This window comes from Colobus angolensis, unplaced genomic scaffold, assembly GCF_000951035.1.
Source record: "Colobus angolensis palliatus isolate OR3802 unplaced genomic scaffold, Cang.pa_1.0 Scaffold228, whole genome shotgun sequence".
Lineage (NCBI taxonomy): Eukaryota > Metazoa > Chordata > Mammalia > Primates > Cercopithecidae > Colobus > Colobus angolensis.
The window spans coordinates 2,756,915-2,781,764 of NW_012115466.1; the positions used below are offsets into that span (position 1 = coordinate 2,756,915).

At 35.5% G+C, this 24,850-nt stretch overlaps 1 protein-coding gene across 1 annotated transcript in view; it reads right to left on the reverse strand.

Moving 5' to 3' along the window:
- NAALADL2 (N-acetylated alpha-linked acidic dipeptidase-like 2) overlaps nucleotides 1-24,850 on the reverse strand; it is a 733,398-nt gene that overhangs the window by 377,126 nt on the left and 331,422 nt on the right. The window contains exon 5 of the mRNA XM_011944138.1: nucleotides 10,131-10,274. Coding sequence (XP_011799528.1) covers nucleotides 10,131-10,274 — 144 coding nt within the window. The remainder of the gene's footprint in view (nucleotides 1-10,130; nucleotides 10,275-24,850) is intronic.

Genomic DNA, 24,850 nt, shown 5'->3' on the forward strand with positions numbered 1-24,850 from the left:
CGCCCGGCCTGGACATCTGTTTTTAAGAGCTGGAGAACACACATTGTTAGAGCCCGAGTAAAGTAAGGAAGTTAACTACATCATGGTAGGGGCAGGTAGAACATTTGATATAGGGTAAATAGCCCATATTAGACAGAGACTAAGGTTGGATCCATTGTGGAGGGAGTAATGGCATCAACTGATTACATACAGGGGAACAAATTATTCCCTGGTACATGGTAATATCATGCACCAGCTCATAATATGCAATGGGAAAAACATAGTCTCACTCTGTAGTATTACTGTTAAAGATTCAGTGCGTGAATATCCTCATGAGAAAACATCAGATAGACACAGATTTGAGGAACAATACTCTAGATAATTGGTATGTAACATCAAAAGGTAGCAAAGCAAAGGAAGTCAAGAAAAGACAGAAACTGTTCCAGGTTGAAGGAAATGGTGGGTTTGACAATTTCGAGCGACACATATGCCTAGTTTGGATCTTATTGTAATTCAGGATATTACTGGGAAAATTGGAAAATGTTGAATTGAGTCTGTGGAATGCATGGTAGTAATGTACCAATGGTGAATTCCTGATTGTGATGGTTGTGTCATCTGTGTAGGAGTATGTCATTGTTTGCCAGAGAATTCACTGACAAAGTCAGAGATGTTCACTATGTTTGTAATTTGTTCTTGAGTAGTTAAGAAAAAATACTTTTATTCTTGCAACTTTCTGCACATTTATTTCAAGTTTTAAAAAAAATCACCGTTGAAAGTTGTAATTAGAAACTCCCGGAAAACATTTAGGGGCAGTTAATTATTCAAAAAGTTGCTGCGTGTGTGTGTGTGTGTGTGTGTGTGTGTGTACTGGTAGTTAAAAATTACATTTCCAGCTCACATTTACCAATTTCTGCCTTTCATGTAAAATTTGATGACAGCTTTAATTATGACATGTGAAGTTTAAAAGATTTCAAGATATAAAAATGTGTTCCACTCAGAGGACAATTTGTATTCAAATAGGGTGAGGGGTGTCAGAGCTAAGAGACATGAAATAGCTGTCTCTCTCTATCCCTTAATTTCATCATGTACAGAGAAAAATAACTACTGCCAATTTTATGTTCCAGAGACAATTCTGTCTTGCATTTTTGTTGCAATTATTAAGAGCCAGATTAATTGGTTCCCAATCTTCTTCTTCAGGGATAACTAACAAACCTTCATTTCCACCTGTATTTTGAATAATTATACTAAATATCTAGAAAAAATTTCAACATTCACAGAGATTTGAAGAATAACACTTGCTGCTAACTCTGAGTCTCAATTCCAATAATTAAGTGTTTCTTAGTTTCCTAGGCATAGATCTTCTAGAGTCTCTAAGTTTAATTGAATATTTGTCCCATTACATATACTTGAGTCCCTTTCTTGCTGATGTGGCTCTAGAAAAGAACTTTTTTCTAGGATTGGACTTCCAGATTGTTCTTTTGTTTTCTTAATTTTCCTGATTCTCACGGGGACTAGAATCTGTTCTAGAGGGAGTTTTGATGACTGAGATGCTGCAGTCTGCAGATATCTTTCCTAAATGCCAACTGTTTGCCTGAAAATCTAAATATAAACTGCTTCTAGATTCTATGTCATTGTAACTTGTAAACTTTCAAGTACATATAGCTATGCCCTGATTATCTGATACATGTATACACATCTTCACATCCATATGTGCAAGTACTCATGTGAGCTTTCATACTTTTGGAAAAACAATTCACATTGAATTAAATTGTCTTCTTTTTATTTAGTGAAGTTATATAACTAGGAAGATATTTTAAATAATATGAATATGAGAAAAAATAACTTTTGCTCTCTTTGTATCCCTCAGAAATGTAAAAATTGACAATTTTTTTCTCAGCTGTCTACCAAATCACCGAAGCACTAATCACCTGATGCACTAATCTACTAATCACTTGAAGCACTGTCTTTGCTGCATATTTTCTATTTGTTCATTCACATCTACTTGCCACCCTCCATTAACCTTACCCCAGGAGAAGTAACCTCTATGCATTACATCTACTTGGTTCTTTTATTCTTTGGCTTCAGGTTTAGTTTACCCAATTGAAGGCATCAACAAGAGGACAGTAGACTGGGTTAAGTGAAAGACTGGAGTATTTATTTTCCAGTACCCCCCTGACTGTCCACATTATGCAGTGACAACTCTGCTTGGTTGAAAGCCACAGCTCTTCTCTTATAGCTAAAGTACTGGCCAGTTCCCACAATTGCTCTCTCTTCTTGTCCTTTCATGTTTACAGGTAGTAGCAATTACTAGACCTGGTTTAGAGGCAGTAGCAATGGTATCTCTTTTCTGTTTTGCTTTACCTGTCCACACCATGTGCATAAGCACTTGATTAAATTCTCTTAAATTGCACATTTTTAGTGGATCCTTTTTTCCTGATGACCTGATTTGTATGTCAATCAATCTAAACAATTTTCTGAGTCCATGTTTGCTGTCAGGTAATAAATCGATGGAAAGGAAGAGATTTTCTTTACTAAAAATATGGTGGGCTAGGATATCAGATTAATTCACCCACTGATAATAACTTATAATGACAAATAAAATACAAAATAAATCTTGTTAACACATCTAAGAATTAGCAAGAAATTAAAAACTTACTAGGTCAAAATTTAAGTTGTGATGGGAACCCAGGTAAATAAAACTATGAGGCTATCTTCAACCTAAGGGAATTTGGTAAACAAAGAGAACACTTTAATATTGATGGCCTCGTGGGATGCAAAGGTCAGAAGACAAAGTCCTGGGCTTACCGAAATTGGGATGAAGAAGGTGGTTCTAAAAAGATTTTTCCTCTATAAAGTAGGAATCCTAAAGTTCTGAACTTCCCCACTTCCTCCCAAGAGTGCAAAGAAAGTTACCTGACACTAAGCAGCGCAGGGGCACGGGATCTCTAAGAAGTTGTAATTTCTTAGATTAATTATAAAAGAATACAAAATGTATTTATAACTTTTAAATAATAGAGAGAAAAATGTAATGGCAAAAATCTAAATCTAAAGAAAAAATACAACTAAAGGAAAACAATACGTGATTCAAAGAAGAAACCTTAATTAAGATGAAAACTATAAGTCTAAGTACATATTAATCACATTAAATGAAAGGAACCAAATGCTCCTATTAAAAGACTATCAGATTGCATTTAAATTGAAAATTATTTGCTATTAATGAGACATATATAAAGGGAAGATACAGGAAGGTTGAAAGCAAAAAATACACAGCATAAAGATACTAATACAAATAGTGCTACAAAATTCATATCAGGCCTACTCAAACTTAAAACAAGAATTACTATACACAAGGAATATCACTTCATGTGATAAGTGGTTCAACTATTCCAGAAGATACGATATATTTGAATTTATAAACACCTACAAAATAATCTCAAAACATATAAAGTGAAAATTGACTGACTACAGGGGAAAATGAACAAATTTATATTCACAGTAGGAGATTTTAACATGAATAATATATAGAATATTTGAACAACCTGATTAAGGAACTTAGTCTAAGTAGGCATGTGTGGAATAGACAATAACACAGCATACATTCTTTTCAAATACTCATAGAACACTGATGATATCCTGAACCATAAAGAAAACCTCAAATAATTGAATTATAAAGAGGAAACAACATATTCTAATGAAAATTCAGTTGCTTATGCTCTGCTTCAGAAGAATATCATATCATAATGCCAAATAGCATACAAATGCCAAATGCATGAGAGAATCATAAACAGAGGCTATGTCCAACTTGAATGAAACCCTAAAGGGTTTTTGGTGGAGAAAATAACACCTGTACTGAACCATAAGAATTTAGAGTGTAATGGGCCTTTACAACTTAGAGACTCATACATGCAAGATACGTTTGGATAATATTGAATAGAATAATAAAGAGAAATACTGGATACTTTCAAGGAATAGCAGAATAATAGAAACACAAAGGCAGTGATGAATCTCTGGAAGTTTTTGTTTAGTAAATGACAGTGTTGGTCCATAACATAAAAATACAAAGATACGGTGTATGCTAATGGATTTTATCACACATATAAACTCCAAAGTTTAGTTGGAATTTCTATAATTTGTAAAAAGTGACAGGTATTTGAAAAATTATATGCTAAGAATATAAGAAGCTATAAAAACCTTGAGAAATATTTAAAAAGTAGAAAACACTTTTTAAAATAATTTTGCTTTCAAGTGTACATCTCAGGTTGTCTTTAAGTCTTTTAGCAAACAAACAAAAACTCTAGACTGTACTCCAGCTGAATCATTTCTAAAATCAAAACTGTTGAGACAGAATCCTGGAAACTTGAGAAGTTCTGGGTGAATGTCAGATCTGCGTTACCTTTGGTAAGCCCAGCCTTCACTCCCCAGGAAAACAGAGAATTGACTTTACTTTCTGTGGATTTTGGACAATAGGTTTCCCCGCTACGCTCACTCCATTTAAGATCCCTGATGAACAGTCCCTCAAAGTGAATTCTGAAGCTCTTTTTCCTTTTGTCCAAGGACTTCAGACTGGCACCTCATGAATGTTGATCTTTAGTTCTACGAAATACTCCATTATCAACTCGTACCTCAGACTCGTATGCTCACTATGTAACTGACTGCTTGAAGACAGTTGATCTGGCATTTGTCTCCACACATATCAGTCCTTCTGAAACAGTTCTAGCTCTCTGAATTATTCAGATAAAGAGCAGCCATTATATCTGTATGCATGCTATATAGAAGTTATCTGCACAAATTAAAAATTTCCCCATTTCTTCTGAATATTTTCCTCCATGTTGATTGGAAAAGCCTGATCAACATTATTAAAGCCCACTCTGCTCAAAACCAAGTTTATAGTTTTCCTTTTCTTTTTTTTTCTTTTAAGGTCTACTAAGAAATACTTTGCTTTGTTGTGGTCAAAAAGGTTTGTCATTTGTTATGTTGGAACTTAAAGGAAGCCATGTCATATTGGATCATACTACTCCATTGTCTACCAAGATAAATTGATAGGTAGGTGGATAGAGGGAGAGAAAGAGAGACACAGAAAGAGAGAGAAAGAGAAAATCTCAAGACATTCTTTAAGGAGAGTAGCATAATATACTGGAACTTCTCACATGTAGCAATTCCAAGGCTGCTCTGAACAGATTGATTAGTTTCACATGTAAGAATACACAATGTTGAATTCAATTGTACTAACATTTCCTGCTAATAGATATTTCTTGAAAAGTTAAAAGGCACCATTTGTCAACAAATATTTGTGTAACTACAACTTGTAGATAATATGTTCAATACATGTTTTTAAATTTGCACTCAAGAAATGCTAGTAATGCATTGTTTAAAGTAACTACTAACAGATTAGGAAGATAGATTTACAAAATGCATTAGAAATATGTAAAAATTATAAACAAGATGATCAGTTAGACACTATGTCATTTTAATAATAAAAGTAATTTTGATAAAACATATAGAATTGTAAATAAGGAAATAATAACAAAAAATACATAGTATATCCACTTGAAGAGACATCATCCAAGTTTATTTATGTAAAATTTTGTCATCACTGATAAGTTTTAAGCAACATGTAAATGTTTGGACGAACGGAGGCAAGATGGTGCACTTCCGGGTTCTTCATCCCCCCTCCCAACTTTTCCCCCCCTCCCAACTTTTCCCGCGCGCGCGAAAATGCAGCCGGCGACCAGGGAAGGTGCAGACCAACTGGGCATGCACCAGGTGACGTCAATCCAAAGAGACCAAGATTTACCTGGTCGCACCTGCGGAACGCCCCCGACACGCCTGTGCCCCCGCCTATTGCCCTCCCACTCCTAGAAAAGCCGCTCTCCACCAGTGAGCCACGCGGTCTTCCTCCAGCCCCACTGAAGTTGGGATGCAGGAACCCCGCCCGAGAGCCCCACGAGGGGGGGGACTCTGTCGGCCTTCTTTGCCGGAGGCCGACAGACTTCTTCCCCACACCTTAGGTTACCAAAATAAACTTGCAGTTTTGCTCCTGACCTTTGCCTACTTGCTGGTTCTTTTGTGCTCGCTCTGGTGGTCTTAGAAAAACAAATCAGTAAACAATTATTTTTTTCAAAATAAATGAATCATCAAATACATTAAAATAATTATTTTTAACTTGATTCATTTAAACTTTTCACCTTAAATTTCATTAATGGATTTTAAAGTTTCTTCTTCCCTTTTAATCACCATAGTCATGAATTTTAATCACAAGGTCAGATTGATATGTGAAAATTAAGTTTTCCATGTTTTGACTGAACTTCAAAGACAAATATTGACAATACCTCGAATGAATGAGTCAGGTCTACAAAGAAAAAGACCGTTTGAAATGAAATGGAGTCAGTATCCAATTATCTAATCAATGCAAACAATCTATTTAAGTAAGAATTTTTCTCCTGATTCTTTTTCCATTCCTCATACATTTTTTTTTTTTTAGTTCTTGCAGTGATGTCCATACAAATGGCCAGTTATCCACTTCAATTTGCTGCGCCTATCTCATGCATGAAGGCATTCAATTCTTTAGTTTAAGTGTTCTGGTTTTTATCAGTTAGATAGCTTTTAGTTGCAAGTAACCAAAAACCAAATATAAATAGGCTGAATCAAAGGAGGAATGTATTGACTCATATATATGAAAAGTTCAATAGATTTGGCTTCAGACAAGGCTTTATTTAGGGCTCTAATCATGTAAATAAGGGTTTCTTTTTCTCTGCTTCTCCATCTTTCCCCACACCTTCTCTCTATCTCCATTTCTATCTTTCTCTCCCCTTTACTCATCTGATCTCTTCCTATGCTGACTTTATTTTCAGGTAGGATGCATTCCATTCCCATGGTCTCAGGATGGTTAGAGGAAGATCCCAGAGCTACATGGTTTCTTGTTGACCTTTAATGATGAAGCAAGTCATTACTTAAAGTTTGTAAACTGCATCTTGGCCAGACTTGTGTCATCCTTGAACTACACTTGCTTTCTCAACATCCATTTGCCACTTTCCCTTTTTGAACTGTTGCCAGCATTTCCCATCAACATTTTATGAGTAGATTTGGCAGTATCCCTGGAAATAGATTCTGATTGACTCAAGCCTATTGACAGATACATCAACTATATTATGATGATTGGTTCAAGGATAATCTAAGTTTGGACAAACAGGACCAAGACTCAATTTCTGAAATTTGAACAATGACTCACTTTAACACCAGAGGTGTTAAATGTAGTCCTTGATTGGTAGTAGAAAAATTCTATTACATTTTTGTCTGAATTTTAGAGAATTTTGATTTAGTGTGCATAAAGGGTTAAATGGGTAAGATAAATAATTAGTGGATTCGCACACATATTCTTAACGTGCCCATTCCAAACTTGCTGAGTGAAGATTTTCAGACACTAAAGATCAGGGCTATACTTAGAAAATTCAACAATATGTTATAATTAGAATATGTTTTAAATTATTTCTTTAATCCTTAAACAATAAGCATTGCTGTTATTGCTTAAAATGACAGTACCTCATTCAGTATCCTTTTCATATCCTACCCTGATATACATTTCTGTGAATAACTAATGCATTTTGTAGTATCTATGAAGAAACTTAATTATCTCAGAAAAATTATGAGCATTATTGTCCAAAACATTGGGGTAAAGGGTTATAATCCTACATTAAACTGAATTTATATAGAATATATATGGATATTATATATTTATAATATAGAATTATATATTTAGATTTTCCAAATACTGATTTACCAAACTCAGTGAGACTGCTCAATCAATATTTGGAAAATCTAAGTGTATATTATGTATTTTTAAAAATAAATAAATCATTATAACATGAATGTCTTCTCAATGATTTAAATATATCTTTTTTAATTTTCTAAAAATCATAACAATTTTTCTAAAAACATAACAATATCCATGAGAACAACTTCATAAGTCACAATCTCTTAGAAAGCAGGCCTGTCTTTCTTGCTTTAACACTGGTGTACATCTCAACTCTTCTTGTAGGCTTCGTGCCTGTTGCTAATTTATTATGGAAATGCAGCTGGAGAGTGTCATCTTGCTTTGCAAGTACATTATTCTGCGTATTAAGAAGAAAATTAATGTAGTTAGGCCAGGCACAATGGCTCATGCCTATAATTCCAGTACTTTGGGAGACAAGCAGGAGGATCGCTTGAGCCCAGGAATTTGAGACTAGCCCTGGCAACAGAGTGAGATCCTGTCTCTTCAACAAGATTTCAAAGTTAGCTGGGTGTAGCATCATGTGCCTGTAGCCCTAGCTACTCGGAAGGCTGAAGCAAAAGGATCACTTGAGCCCAGGAGGTTGAGGCTGTAGTGAACCATGATCATGCCACTGCATTCCAGCCTGGGCAATAGAGTAAGACATGTCGATGCTTTTTTCTTTTTTTAAGTAGTTACTTGATAACAAAGATACTTCTTAATATTTACATAACATTTTACAATATACAAAAAAATTAATCCAGTTATGGCAGCTCATACTTATAATCCTAACACCTTGGGAGGCTGAGACAGGAGGACCACTGGATCTAGGGAGCTCCAAAACAGCCTGGGCAACTAAGTGAGACCCTGTGGCTACAAAAATATATACTTTTTAAATTAGTCTAGTGTGGTGGCACCCATGTGCAGTCCCAGCTACTTGGGAGGCTGAGGTAGGAGAATTGCTTCAGCTTAGGAGTTTGAGGCTGCAGGGAGCTATGATTAAGCCATTTGCACTCTAGCCCTGATCACAGAGCAAAACCTTGTCTCAAAAAATACATGACGCAACATATAACACAAAAAGTGAAAAACAAAGAATTGGTACACATATCATACTTTGATTCTCACAACTATTTAAGGTGATAAAGGTGTAGCTCTCTGTTGTAGATTCAGACATAGAGGTTTGCAGTGAGAGATGACATACGAGGGGGCATGGAGCTAGCATGGAGATTGTCAGTTCCTTGAGGGCAGGACAGTGGCTGGAATGTATTGGGGGCTCTGAATATATATTGAATTAATTAATTATTTAAATCTGGGCTTAAATATGGTCTTTTACAAGTCCAGTGTCTCTTACAACTACACTATTATTGTGGTGTTCTTCACATATCTTAACAAATAGAGCCCGTAATCAATTTGCTGGGCTCAGAATAAATGGCAGAAAAAAAACAAACCAAAACAAAAATCTCCTCGAGTGCTTCTTCATTCTTGCTTTGAGGACATTGGTTTCTTATTGTTTTCTGACTTTCCCACCTTGTTTAACTGGTAATCAGTTTAGGAGGCTCTCAATCTATAGGATTTTGAAAAGCATATGTCCCTAACAGAGAAATCCTTAATGTATTCAGATTTTTTTCTGTACATATTTCTTCAACATATTTTCTCTTTTGTATGTTCTTGCTGTCAAGAGAAAAACAGTTGAGATAAAATATGACTATTGAGCCCAGAGGTCTGGACACAAAAAAACAGAGCCCACAAGTTGTAGCTCCTAGCAAATAGATACAAATTTCACAAATTATAAAGAGAGTGTTTTCTTTAGAACCCTAATGCTGAGACTGGAGGCAGGAATAAGATGCAGCCCAAGGCTTTCATCCCACCACAGGTAGCTTAACTACTTCTGTTTCATCCCACGTGGTCCAACAAGGCCTGACAAACTGCATTGCAGTACAAGAAGCATCTCCCGGGCGATGATGCGTATAGACAGAGGGATTTTTTAGTCAATTGCAGGAATTAGGCTTTAATGCTTTATACTAAAAGACTTCATATCCTAGATAGCTGCCTGCTATCCACTGAATCTTGGCAGGCAGTGAGACTGCTGAAGCTGAAACCGGGAAGCGATGTTAAGCAGATTTTCATGGATGTACAAAAATGCTTTATTTATAAAGCTACTTTTCTGTGTAGCAGTTCAAAATGGTTTCTTTCTCTAATCTCTCATTTTGGTCAACTCTCAGTCTTTATCAAAATTACTTCCCAAACATGCTGCTAAAGAGTCACAGAAGAAAATAATGCTCACTTCATCAAAAGTCAACATTTTTGAAAAGAATAATCCTACATACATCAATTTAGGAGATTAAAAATGATCACGGTCTTTACAAAAACTGTAAAATACAGAGAATGACATTAAATACTTTACCATTATTTGGAAGCTCTAGAAGGCTACAGGCATCATTTTTGGTTCTAGCTTTTGGCAAAGAGATCAGTTTTGCAACGAGTGATGCAGAGATGGGCTGCACTAACAGAGAGGTAAGGTTTGATCGGCTTTGCCTAAAACTTCCATCTGTATTCAAAAGACAAAAGAAGAGAATCCTTAGTAAACAGAAATTTAAAACACTTAAGGAAAATTATCTGTAATAAGTATTTAAATTATGACTGGTAAGTTTACATTCATTCATTTATTTACTCCTTAGTTATACCCTGTTTACTTATTAACACGATTTGAGATATTCAGTAAAAATTTAGTCCAAATACAATGACATATCCTAGTTAAAGATGGCAGATTGCACATATGCACTTACCTACATTGTCCCATAAAACTCCACTAAAATGATGACAAAATAATGAAAATCCATAAATGTACAGGGGCCAGGAGAATAGATAGTAATACGATTCTAGTTGGAAAGCAGATATGTAAGTGTCAGTGATGTAGGACATGAGGGGGGAACCTAAAACCTAAGTTCTTAGTAGGGAAGATGGGAATGCTGTTTGTACCACTGAACAAAGAAAGGGTTAGAAATTGTCAACACCCGGTATTTATTAAAGTAGGGCTGCAAAAGAGACCAGAAACAGGAGGATCTTATGAAATTCTGATTGTGAAATGGCTTGTCCTCTGGAATTCTCACGCACCCAGTCAGTGTGGGTGCCTGTTCCTTCTCCACTTCAGCAGAAAACTGGGAGTTAGAGTCTGAACAGGGAGACACCAAATACAATGAGCAACATTACACTTCAAAGAGGATGGTGTTGGCCAGGTGCGGTGGTTCATGTCTGTTATCCCAGCACTTGGGGATGCCAAGGTGGGTGGATCACTTGAGGTCAGGATTTCAAGACCAGCCTGGCCAACAAGGTGAAACCCCATGTTTAATAAATGTATAAAAATTAGCTGGGTCTGGTGGTGCACTTCCGCAATCTCAGCTACTTGGGAGGCTGGGACAGGAGAATAGCTTGAACTCAGAAGGCAGAGGTTGCAATGAGTCAAGCCATGCCACTTGCACTACAGCCTGGGTGACAGAGTGAGACTCGGTCACGGAAAAAAAAAAAAAAAAAATCTTGTTGTGATTGCCAGGACTCCTCAGATGTTTTCTCTTTTGGCATATAGAAACCTTCTCTCCAGGTAGGGCAATAGAAGGTTCACTCTTAGCAAATATGATGACATCAATAGAAAATATCTAAAAATACCAAAAACAGGTATATTACCCACAAAGAAACGACTTACCCACAACATCCTACATTGAAATTTATCAGTCAATAAATCCCAGTCATATACTGAACTTCAAGTCAACTTAATTTTGTTATTCTTAAGTAAGAGATCTCAGCCAAGGACAATCCTAGGCTGGCCCCTGGGCACAGACCTAGTGAGGATGACGGCAGACGATCAGCAGAGCTGGGGAGGGAGGTCTCTATGAAGACCAAATTAATGAGAATACCAGATGTGTGCTAACATATTGAGAGAATATTTACAGTAAGAGCAGAGTGTTAGGGTTTGAAGAGTGTCTAGCTATAAAGAAAAATAAGAAACCTATAAAGGGAGACAATTGTTAGCTTAAAGGGACTAAAAGTTGTATAAGAAGAAATTTAATCATTGAACAATATATATAATATTTACATAGTCATAATAATATAAATAATGACTGTTGACTTAACACAAAAATTATCCTTTTTAGGAAAAAGGAGAAAAGGGAAAAAGTCGGGCTGTGATGTACATGAATACTTGTGAAAGTTAAGTCTTTATCCCTCAAAGTGGTAAGTCAATATAATGGATAAAACTGAAAAACAAACTCAAACACATAACTGAGCAAAAGGAAGGTAAACATAAAAGGTAAGTAACTACTAAAGAGGTTAAAAACAATTACATCTTTGCCCTGGGGAGTTAAAGAGAGGAGAGAAGAGACACAGGGGAGAGAAGGAGAAGGTGACATTTTATAAATTAAGCCTTTAGAAATATTTGACTATTTAAATGAACTAAATGCGTCTATAACTTCAAAAAACAAAAAATAAATAAAAATAAGAGAAAACAGCTATAATAACACAAGTACAAAAAAGTGTATGAATAGAATAGAGATAATGGAGAAAACAAACTATGCTTAAGGAAATAACTAATACTTACTCAGTTTATATATTTTTACTGACTCACAAAAGGAAATACACAACAGAATGACTCTATCAGGCAGTTGGTGATGTTTTCAGATGCAGTGCTATATTTTTCAGAACTTTTATTAGGGAAAACAACTGCTAACGGTTTTTCTCAGAATTTAAATTGATGGGACTTCAGAGGGTGCAGAGCTCATTGATACTGGTATCCAGGCTACAGCAGGAGTAGATTATAAATGAGAAAATATGTTACAGGAGTGTTTCCTTAATTTATCATCTGGAAGACAAGGCTAAAATGCTATATTTAGCTTAGGCCTATGGCAGCCATGGAAGTCATGGCTTTGAAGAAAAAATAATAAAGATTTAAACTTAGAATCCATTTTGTTATATAAGAGCAGTGCTGGCCTCATAATTTCATTGCTCCCTTATATAGATCTACGTAACAGTGCATCTGGACCGCAGTGTAGGTCATTATTTCCCAACAGTTTTCATATTCATGGAACCACAAGTGGCTATATAATTTGCAGGACCCACAGTGAAATGACAATGTGGGACCCCTTGTTCAAAAAAGTGTGAAGAATTTCAATATGGCAGTAGGAGAGCACTAAATCAAGTGTGGGGCCCTTCGGAGAGGGGACTCTGTGAGACTGCACAGGTGGCATGTCAAGGTATCAGGCCCTGCATAATTTATGTAGAAGATGCTAGTAGTTGTACAACCTATTGAGGTAAACCAAAGGGATTTTCAGACTATAGGAGGCTGCTCTCAGCCAAAAGTGATGAGCCTCAAGTCTCCTACTGCTCCAGGCTGCACTGGAGGACAAACTGATTAATGTTTCAAAGCAGAGACAATGTCTGAACAGACTAGCTGGGAAACGCTGGGATAGCCATCTGGTTTTTCCAGTACGTATTTTCTCTCTCAGTCATTACCTTTGGAGCTTTTAAAGTGCATGGGGTAATGAAATAATATTGATGCGCCATGTGCTGTCTATCATTCTGAAGTTTTCATGAAGGCGGGAACTTCTTAAGATGCTGTATGATTGCACCTCTCCCCAATTCAAACATCAAACTCTAGCTTGCTATTCAAGGCCCTTCACAATCTCGAACCCTATTCTTCAATATTATTTCTTATCAGTTTTATTCATGCATCTTAAGCAAAAACTTAAGCTATACCCTTGCATACTCCATGAGCTACATCCCCCACGTTTTTGCTTAAGCCGTTCCTCTTACTTCACTTGTTTTTCTCACGCATCACATACGTATAAAGTACTCAATTCCTTCAAAGCCCAACTTACAAGTCATCTTCTATGTGAAGCTTTCTCTGGCACCCTCAGCTCTGTGTGCTATATCTGCACCTTTTTTTCAGTTAACATTATCACTATATAAAATCACTTCATTTATTCCCTCTGAACTATAAATTCTTGAAAGCAAGGACCAAGTCACTTACATCATCGTATGATACACAATGCCTAGCACTTTGTCAGGTACATAACAGGAGTTCAATAATTAATGGTAGAAAAAAGAATCAACAATTATTTGAAAAATAATCTTTTTTTTTTTTTTTTTTTTTTGAGACGGAGTCTCGCTCTATCGCCCAGGCTGGAGTGCAGTGGCCGGATCTCAGCTCACTGCAAGCTCCGCCTCCCGGGTTTATGCCATTCTCCTGCCTCAGCCTCCCGAGTAGCTGGGACTACAGGCGCCCGCCACCTTGCCCAGCTAGTTTTTTGTATTTTTTAGTAGAGACGGGGTTTCACGGTGTTAGCCAGGATGGTCTCGATCTCCTGACCTCGTGATCTGCCTGTCTCGGCCTCCCAAAGTGCTGGGATTACAGGCTTGAGCCACCGCGCCCGGCCTGAAAAATAATCTTAATGCCTATGTCTTAATGGTTTTCTGAGTCCTGACAAAATAGAGCTGGGGTACAACTGAATAATAAATTATAATTCTACGCTTGCTATATAGTTATGCTTTCTCTTTGGCTTACTAATACTTTACCCCAGCAGACATATTAAATAAACTTTCAAAACCCATCTATCTCTAGCAATTCACTGATTATCCTTGCCCTAAAATTAACTTTTGTAGATAAAAAGTCTTTAAATAAATAAAATCATCTCTAAGATATATTTATGTTAATAAAAATCAATAACTGTGTTCCATTTTTCTCTAGAATACTCTATTAAGCTTATGAAGCAATGCATTTAAATGTTAAATATGAGTGAACCCTAAACCATAATTGAACATACCCAAATCTTTGATTTTTTGTGCTGCATGACTAACAGACTTGCATTAGTTTTGAAATATCTAAAGTAAGTCCTTCATTAATTTTTTACCTTCAGCTTAATGGAACTTTGACAAACAGTTCACTTCTGAGAGCAGATACTAAAAGCAGGACTTAAAGGACACTAAGATTAAATTATAGACAGAAGTTTTTTTTAGAAAAAACCTATGTCTATTGTAGAACAGCTGAGAGAAGAGTTTTATTTTCTTACATTATTAAGAGGTTCTGAACAAAGCTAAACACATGTACTATTTTTATTCAGTGATATTTTAAAGCATATTTATGAACTATAAGAATTCATTAGATATGAGATGAAAATTAAGTAGATTATGTGCCTCGAAAGAAAGAGTACCATACAACGAAAAAGACTGTGACATTACATTTTAGCATTTTAACTTTTAGATTACAGCATTTATATCATACTCTGAATCTTGTTTATGCTTCATAAAGACTGAGGGAGACTAAATTTTATTTTAGTAGCTAGCTAATTCTCTGTTCACATTATGCATTCTTTGCAATCCAGATAAAGATTAAAACAGACCCATTATATCAATAATTCAATCCCTGATTCAATGCTACATGCACATAGTATAATGAGGAAATTGGATAAACGAAGTCCTAAGTCTGACTTCATCATTGACTCACTTTTTGAAATGTCACAAATAAATAATTTCACTATGGTACTATTGTCATTTCATCTACAATTCCTGAACTACCAAGGTGACACCAAAGTGTCTTCATTGCTGAAATAAAAATAATATATTAGTTCAGAGACCTAGAGCCAAAGTTACTGTGGGTGAAATTTAGAAGAAATTAGCATTAAAAGAAGTAAGATGTGTTCTAATTGTACTTCCTTAATTCTATGTCATGCTTTTTCAAACTTTTGATGCCCACTTCAATCTCATCTGGTTGGCTGTGTAAAGAAAACATGCTCTCTTAGTAGCCAGTATATATATATTATTTTTTTGATATGTGTGACAAGATGGGATACTTTTAAACCTAATTGAAAAGTCAGTGTTGGCTAGGCATGGTGGCTCACACCTGTAATCCCAGCACTTTGAGAGGTCGAGGAGGGTGGATCACCTGAGGTCAGGAGATAGAGAACAGCCTGGCCAACATGGTGAAAACCCATCTCTACTGAAATTACAACAATTAGCTGGGTGTGGTGGCACACACCTGTAGTCCCACCTACTCGGGATGAGGCTGAGGCAGGACAATTGCTTGAACCCGGGAGGCGGAGGTTGCAGTGAGCTGAGATTGCACCACTGCATTCCACTCTGGGTGACAGAGTGAGACTCCATCTCACAATAAATAAATAAATAAATAAAAGAAAAGCCAGTGTATACAAGTGCCAATTACCCAAACAGCATCAGGGAAGATAAACCTTCAGAGATTAGAAATATCACATACTGAGAGGAAGGCCCTGAGAGGTTAGATAACACAAAAATGTGCTGGTTAAATAAAAGAGGGCCTGGTGTGTTTTAATGATGATGGTGAATGAGAAGAATAGCACAACTTCAATATTTAGGAGTACACATAAATCAACCCTGTGCACCTCGTGTGTGTGTGTGTGTGTGAACATGAGATCCTCGCTCCTCACTCAATGTCGCATAGATCCTTTCTATTCAATGCGTAGTCCTTGGACAAGCAGCATCTGCATGAACTGGCACTTACTAGGAATGCAGAATCCCAGGTCCCACCCCAAGTCTTCTGAATGAGAATCTGTAGTCTATCAAGATCCCCAGGTGCTTTGTATGCACATTAGATCAGCACTGGCCTAAATCATTACATAGTTATCCCTTGGTACCTGCCAGCAATCGGTTCTAGGAGCCCTTGTGGATATCAAATTCTGCATATGCTCAAATCCCTTATATAAATTGGCCTAGTATTTTCATATAACCTACCCACATTTTCTCATATACTTTAAAGCATTTCTAAATTACTTATATTACCTAATACAATGTCTACACATCACTTAATTCATTCAACATAGTACTCATCATGGAGAAAATTCAAGTTTTGCTTTTTGGAGCTTTGTGGGATTTTTTTTTTCCCAAATACTTTCAATCTGCAGTTAGTTGGATCCATGGATGTGAAACACCTGGATATGGAAAGCCAATGGTATTTTTTATAGTACAATTTATATAATTTTAAAATGACTAATATATAAAAAGAATGAAAAGAATAAAAAATGTATTTGCCTACCTTCCCTCAAATTAACTATATCAGTAAACCACAAATCAACATTCTCAGTCTCCTTCAAAATGATTAACATGTCTTTTTATAAGCTATTTATAAATAACAAATTTTGAAATGGACAGAGAGGAAGTCCTAGCCAAAGCAATCAGACAAGAGAAAGAAATAAAGGACACCCAAACTGTTAAAAAGGAAGCCAACTGTCGCCCTTTGTGGGTGACAGGATCATATAAGTAGGAGACCCTAAAGACTCATTCAAAAAGCTCATAAAACTGGTAAATGAATTCAGCAAAGTTTCAGGATAAAAAATAAATTTACATAAATCAGTAGCCCTGCTATACACCAACAGCAACCAAGCCGAGAATCAAGTCAAGAACTTAACCCCTTTTACAATAGCTGCAAAGCAAATTAAATACTTAGGAATTACTTAACCAAGGAGGAGAAAGGCCTCTACAAGAAAATCTACAAAACACTGCTGAAAGACAGTGACACAAACAAATGGAAACACATCCCATGATCATGGATGGGTAGAATCAATATTGTGAAAATGATCATACTGCCAAAAACAATTTACAAATTCAATGTAATTTTGATCAAAATACCAACAACATTATTAACAGAACTAGAAAAAAATCCTAAAATTCATATGGAACCAAAAAGAGCCTGCAGAGCCAACGCAAGACTAAGCAAAAAGAGCAAATCTGGAGGCATTACCTTACCTGACTTCCAACTATGCTGTAAGGCCATAGTCACCAAAACAGCATGATACTGATATTAAAACAGGCATATAGATCAATGGAACAGAATAGAAAACCCAGAAATAAAGCCAAATACTTACAGTCAATCAATCTTCAACAAAGCAAACTAAAACAAAAAGTGGCGAAGGACACCCTATTCAACAAATGGTGCTGAGGTAAGTGGCAAGCCACATGTGGAATAACAAAACTGGGTTCTCATCCCTCATCTTATACAAAAATTAACTCAAGATGAACCAAAGACTTAAATCTAAGATGTGAGACCATAAAAATTCTAGAAGATAATATTGGAGAAAACCCTTTTAGACACTGGCTTAGGCAAAGCCTTCATGACCAAGAACCCAAAAGCAAATGTAAGAAAAACAAAGATAAATAGCTAGAACTTAATTAAACGAAAATACTTCTGTACAGCCAGAGAAACAGTCAGCAGAGTGAACAGACAACCCACCGAGTGGGAGAAAATATTTGCAATCTATGGATCTGACGAAGCACAAATATCCAGAATCTACAAGGAACTAAAATCATCAAAAAACAAAACAAAACAAAAACACAACAAACACAAGAAAAACACAAACAATCCCATCAAAAAGTGGGCTAACAACATGAAAAAACATTTCTCAAAAGAAGATATACAAATGGCCAATAAACATATGAAAAAATGCACAGCATCACTAATGATAATGGAATTGCAAACCAAAACCACAGTGTGATGCCATCTCGCTTCTGCAAGAATGGCCATAATCAAAAAATTAAAAACAAATAATAGAAGTCGGCATGGATGTGGTGAAAAGGGAACACTTGTACACTGTTGGTGGGAATGTAAACTAGTACAACCACTATGGAAAACAGTATGGACATTCCTTAAAGAACTAAAAATAGATTTACCATTTTGTCCAGCAACCCCACTTCTGAGTATCCACCCAGAGGAAAATAAGTAATTATACAAAAAAAAATACTTGCACACGCACGTTTATAGCCACACAATTCACAATTGCAAAAATATGGAACCAGCCCAAATGCCCATCAGTCAACAAGAAAATGTGGTATATGTATACCATGGAATATTACTCTTTCTGATGCACTTTTATGAATCATTTGAACAAACTGGTATCACCGATGTTATCCTGGAATATTGTATTTGACTTTCTCCAGAGGGCTGCCACTTTGACAGAAATCAGACCTTTAAATAACTGGCACAAATGTATTTTCATTTTTATTTTAGCTCACTAAATTTACAGTTATTTTTCTGAAATGACCAGTACACTAAACTGGTTAGTCATTTTGTTGTCCTTGTGAATATAGCTGATCATTATTATTTCAGTATCTTACTGCCCACTGGTTATAAATATTACCATTTTCTATCGATCCTAGTCAAAGTCAGCAGAGTATTGTTTAGATTATTATTTAAAATGGAAACTGACTTTAAAAATGCTTTGTGCTATGCATTATTCTCAGAGTAAAAGGAAGGGGATCAGTGACAATTTTCTGATGACTTAATTACTGAAGTTTAAATGAGTAGTTTTGTTTTGTCTAATTGTAAGCCTAAAATTCATGATTTACGATATAAAATTTGAAACTACGAAATTGTAAAAATAAAGACACAGATGTTCACATCTTCTCATTTCATTGGTCCGGCCCTAAATAAAAACATCTTGCTATGCTCCCTAGTAAATATCATAATACTTTAATACTTAACTAATGTGTCATAACAACAGTTATATTTACATTTACACTAAAGGGAATAGAAAGCAATATACTCATTTGTAAGTAAAATATGCATTCTGATACTAAAAGAATATATAGATTATGCAGAGTATAATTTTACTCTTTAAAAAATACTAAACAGGTAAAGACTTTGTTAATATTAATGTGGGTCTTCCTTTCCAATTAGCTTATCCATAGATATTGATCATCAGTAGGAAACAGACTCAAAAAAGGTTAGAAAACTTTCCCCATGATTAAAAATATTTTTATGTTTAGACACATAAACTCAACATTTATATTGGTTAGGTACAATTATTTGGGGACAAAGGACTATAATATATAAATTACCATCATTCTCTTCCCTCCAACAAATATGTTTAAATATGTATAAAATTTTGGCTACGCAGTTTTGGAATTTGTGCTAAACTTCACAGTCAATTAAAGGATAATTTTTATTTTATATTAAAATGTTTTGATTAATGTGTAGTTAAGCAAGGTGTTAAACTAGATTTTGGCCATTATACAGGACATAAGCATGGTACTTAATTATATGTTAGTTGAAATCTAGTGTGTCCTGTAATTGAATTGATTATTATTTACAGAAATATGAGAATATATTTTGAAACTTACCCTAAATGGTTTCTATTGTTTTAGTACATATTGATATAGTCACATCAAAACAAAGAACAATCCTGTGTTTTCAAGTAGATGATGGTCATTAACATGTTCTCTAAAGACATTTTGTAACCTGAACTTTCTACCCAAGAAACAGGACTTTTTCTAGTGAAGGATTTTATCTTGCTAAGTCTATATTAATATATTTGTCATTTTCAGTGAAAATTTAGATTTATAGCAGCAGTGGTGGTAATATTTAGATAATGATAAATATTTTTAAAATCTATTTCAGAGAAAAAAATGTATATATGATAATTAATTCCCTATTGCATGTAATTCTAAACATTTCTATTCTTTAGCATTCCTCATTGGTCTACTCCAAGACTATTTTATCCCCTAAAGCATTCTAAAAACATGAACATTTGGAAACAACCATAAACTATATCATAAGAAAAACAAACTAAGAGACAGATAAAATATGTAGTTTGTTCTTTAATTTGAGGAGAGTAGTCTAGATTCATAACTGGAATAATTGGCCATCTGCACATTACATGTAATATAAGCTAAGTAAACTGCTTCAGAGGCATGCCCCTGAGAAGCTTTCCATCCCTTCCTTGAAGGGTATAAACATTGGAATGATTTGCAAAATTTCTAGTCTTGGAAAAAGTGTAGTTTACATTTTTAAAAGACAGCAAATAAACTATGAATGTGTTTTGTTTTTGTTGTTGTTATAAAAGTGTGCAACCATTAATTCTTCATACAAGATCACAAGAACACATTACTTTATGTTATGAGACTGATTAAATGAACAGACAGAAGTTCAGTACCTTATTTCTGGATTGACTTATTTTTTAGATAATAAAAGTGGAAAATAATTAACCCCTGCTTCCCTGATACAGATGTTGCTAGAATAAATGAGCTAGCATATATGAAGCACTTCTCAGTTATTTGTAGTTTCCTGAATATTTCCTGTTGTTGACGTGGTAACATTGACACAAGAAAAGAAGACTGGCCTGGGGTTCAGGGACCAGTATCTGGCCTTTGCTCCACCTCTAAATAGGAAGTGACTCTGGGATAGTTTTCCACATCTCTGAGTCCATAAACTCATCATATATACAGCATTTTCTTGACATTAATTTAATAGAAATCTTTCCATTTTCATGTTGAAAGAGGCTCTTTGTAGTTACATGCATACATCTAAATTTGAGGTGAATGTCCCACTATTATTACAGAAATGCCCCTCATGTTTGGAATGGGCAGTGTAAAAGATTTCAATATATTCCCTTCCCTGTTTATCATTTTTCTTACAATATTATTAAAATTAATTTTTACTCTTAATCACATGTAGAACTGTGACCCGATTACCACTCCAGTTTCTTGCTGTAGTGATGGTATATAGTGAGAGAAGATATACTCAGAAGAAAAATATTGATATTTTAAAACACTTGCCATGGGAAAAATTCCCTTGGTTAATGAGACACAGATTCATCATTTCATCATTGAAAAGTGTCTCTACAGAGAACTTCAGTTAGAAATATTCTATTAATTCTTATTCTGAATTTATACATACAAGAATTTTCTTACATAAAAGTTCTATGATTTGGTGAATGTAATTTGGTAAGTGGTTTTGGATGTACATTTCTTCGAAGTACTTTATGAAATGGAACCCAAATTCACATCCAAAAGAGAAAAAAAAAAAGGCTAAAGATAAAAGTCTAACGTAATGTGTTGCCTACTTTCTTATAAGGTAATATTTTTCAGTGCATTGAAAGGTTATTTTACTTAATAATGAGTTTTCTTTGAAGTCACAGCAAAGGCTATAGCAGCACAGTGAGAGACATGGCTGTACTTAGTACAGCGCTAATGGTCCTGTTAATAAGCTAGGGTGTTCTTAAGGGATAGGAATGGTGTCTTTGTTAGTTTCTGTCTGTAGGACTTCAAACAGCCCTATACACAGTCATCTTTTAAAAGCGTTTCCATGATAATGGAGCTTGAACAAAAGTCTAGATTATTCACATTGCCCAAAATTTTCTTTTTCAGCTCCTTCATTTAATCTTCTTAACAACCCAATGATGTTATATTACACCAGTGCTCCATGTAAAGAATGTTTTGTGTCACTCTTCCTCAACACTGTGAATGTTTCTTAGATGAGGTAGGAAATGAGTGGGATCTTAACTGGAAAATAAAAAGAGTCCAAGAAGTTATTCCAGAGTAAGAACAGGTTCCTGTCTGGCAACTCTATTTGATTGTATATTTGTGGCTTGGGATGGAAACAGAGAGGAAACCAGAAGAGCTGGGAGGAAACTGGAAAATGCAAACATTCCAGCTTTATGACTGCAACTATTTAATGAATGAAAGAGATAGAGTAGCCAGAAAATCCCAGGTCTTTGACCAGGAAATGTGAAATGAACCAGCAAAGATGCTTCAGCAGACGTGAAGAGACCGGGAACACCAGATGAAGGAGAACAGATACCTGGAAAGTGCAGTGATATAGTCAGAGGAAACAATTTAAGTAAGTTGCTGATGAATAACTGTCAGAATATGGTCCCATGAATGCTCAGTGGTCAGCATGTCAAAGTCTGGCTCCATTGAGCAAGATTTTTGTCTCCTCATGGGAAAATAAGAAGTGCTTTTAAAGTAGTGGCTAGAGTCCTAAAAAACAATTAATAGAACTCTTCTCATTAGCTACATCTGGTGTAGAATGAGCCTGGCTTTGACAGGGTTTTTCCATATATGTTTCAAACTTTACAGAAAATGACTGTAGGGGAGCTGGTTTCAGGCAAAAGAATCAACATGATTAAATGAGCTGTGGGAGGAAAACAAAGCAGTGAAAAGGGAATGGCAAGGAGCCAAGGTTAACCGGAGATGACCACATATGGTGTTGATTAAGACTAAAATTATAGAGTCTTTATTGTGGTGGGTTTTATATATCAAATTAAGAAAATTGAGTAAGTACTGGGAGATTTTTTATGGAGTTTTAAGAAGATAATTAGTACCATCAAAGGGGATTTTAGAAATTTTGATCTGAGAGTGAAATGCAGAGGGAACAGAACTGGAAAAATTCTGCTTCACAATGTATTGTATTCATAATGAAAACAGTAAAAACAGATCCCATTTGTGCCAGGCGCAGAGCTTGATACTTGGCATATATTGTCTCATTCCATTTTTACACTTTATATATGATGATCTGACTTTTCAAACTAGTTATTGTTATCTTCATGTGATAGAAATAACTCTAAAGCTCAGAAACAATGTAATGCTAAGAGTCATATGGCTAGTAAGCTATAGAGGTGGGTTCAGAGTCTACTTCTTTTAGCTTTCAAAATTAAAATTCTGAAGTCATTACTGTTAAAAGCTACTTTTTTCTCAACAAGAAGTAATAACTGCATGAATTAGGATGTCTCTGGACACAGAAAGGTAAAGATCCATGTGAAAAGTCTGGGAATAGAGAACGGTCACGACTTGGCAACCCATTGAAGGGAGTAGTGGCAATGAGGTAATTAAGAGAGAAGGCAATTAAGGTTTCAATCCTGGATGAGTATAAGAATAAAAGTCCTATTAATCACATGGATTCAGTAGGAAGACTTGCCTGAAGGGAAAGAAGAGTCAGAATATTTTAAATAATTATATTTAGTATTTGGCTTCATCGGATGAGTATTACTGTAAAGCCTATAAATAAAGTAAAATGTCCTGACCTGTTCACAGAGAATACTTCTGCATACAAAGAACTTTTGAGTTTCAATGCTTGGTCATAGTCCACATGTTACTCTTAACCCCATTGACAGTTTTCGGAACACTCTGCAAATGCCTGCATACTGACATTCCTTAAACTGGAGTTTCCCAGCCCATAAAGTGAGAGTAAAAGCTGCCTAATACTTAGCTCATAGCAAAGCTTGAGGATTAATGAGAATGCTTCTAAAGTGCTTTTAGCTCCACAGAAGAATAGGAGCAATATAAATGAGTCACATTATTCCTGTGACAAATACTATCCATAAACTGTCCAACAGAACTAAAAAAAAAAAAAATCCAATCTCTGTTGCTTCTTCTGATACTGCATATTGTCCTACTACTGCTTTTTTAATTATTTTGAGGTTCCTGTGAGGAAAAATAATTAACATTTCTGCAGTATGCCTGACTCGTGAAGTGTACTGAGATACACAAATAAAACAGATCATAGGACAGGCTTTGCTCACTTTCTCATAGAACATTTGGTACGAAATGAAACAAAAGGAGTGACACACTTGCAAGGTTGCTTCAAAGAATATATAAATCATATGAAAGCAAGATGGCTATTTTTAGAAGGTGTGATGTTAAAGTTGAATCCGTTTTTCAGTACAAAAGACATCAACTATTTTCTGAAGGCATTTAGGACTTATCTGAACTTTTCAAAGTTTTCAAAATTATTTCAAGTTTCAATAAAAATATCAAAGAGATGCTAGATTTAAAAGATTCAGCATGGCCAGGAGCGGTGGCTCACGCCTGTAATCCCAGCACTTTGGGAGGCTGAGGAGGGCAGATCACGAAGTCAGGAGATCGAGATCATCCTGGCTAACACAGTGAAATCCTGTCTCTACTAAAAATACAAAAAATTAGCCAGGTGTGGTGGCAGACGCCTGTAGTCCCAGCTACTTGGGAGGCTGAGGCAGGAGAATGGCATGAACCCGGGAGGCAGAGCTTGCAGTGAGCCAAGATCACGTCACTGCACTCCAGCCTGGGTGACAGAGTGAGATTCCGTCTCAAAAAAAAAAAAAAAAGATTCAGCATTATATCTGTATCACCTATATACTGATCTAAGGCTGATATTAAAATTAAATGGTTCTCCATAAGCAATAGGAAATTGTAAAACATTAATGTCAAATTAATGACATAGCATTAAAGACTCAATAGTCTAAATATGCATTATAGTTATCAATAAACAATGTCCAGATGTTTTAGATATAGTATGAGAACAAACATTTATAGATAGACTTCTATGCTACTCTTACATATTTAGCAATTTATCGAGAC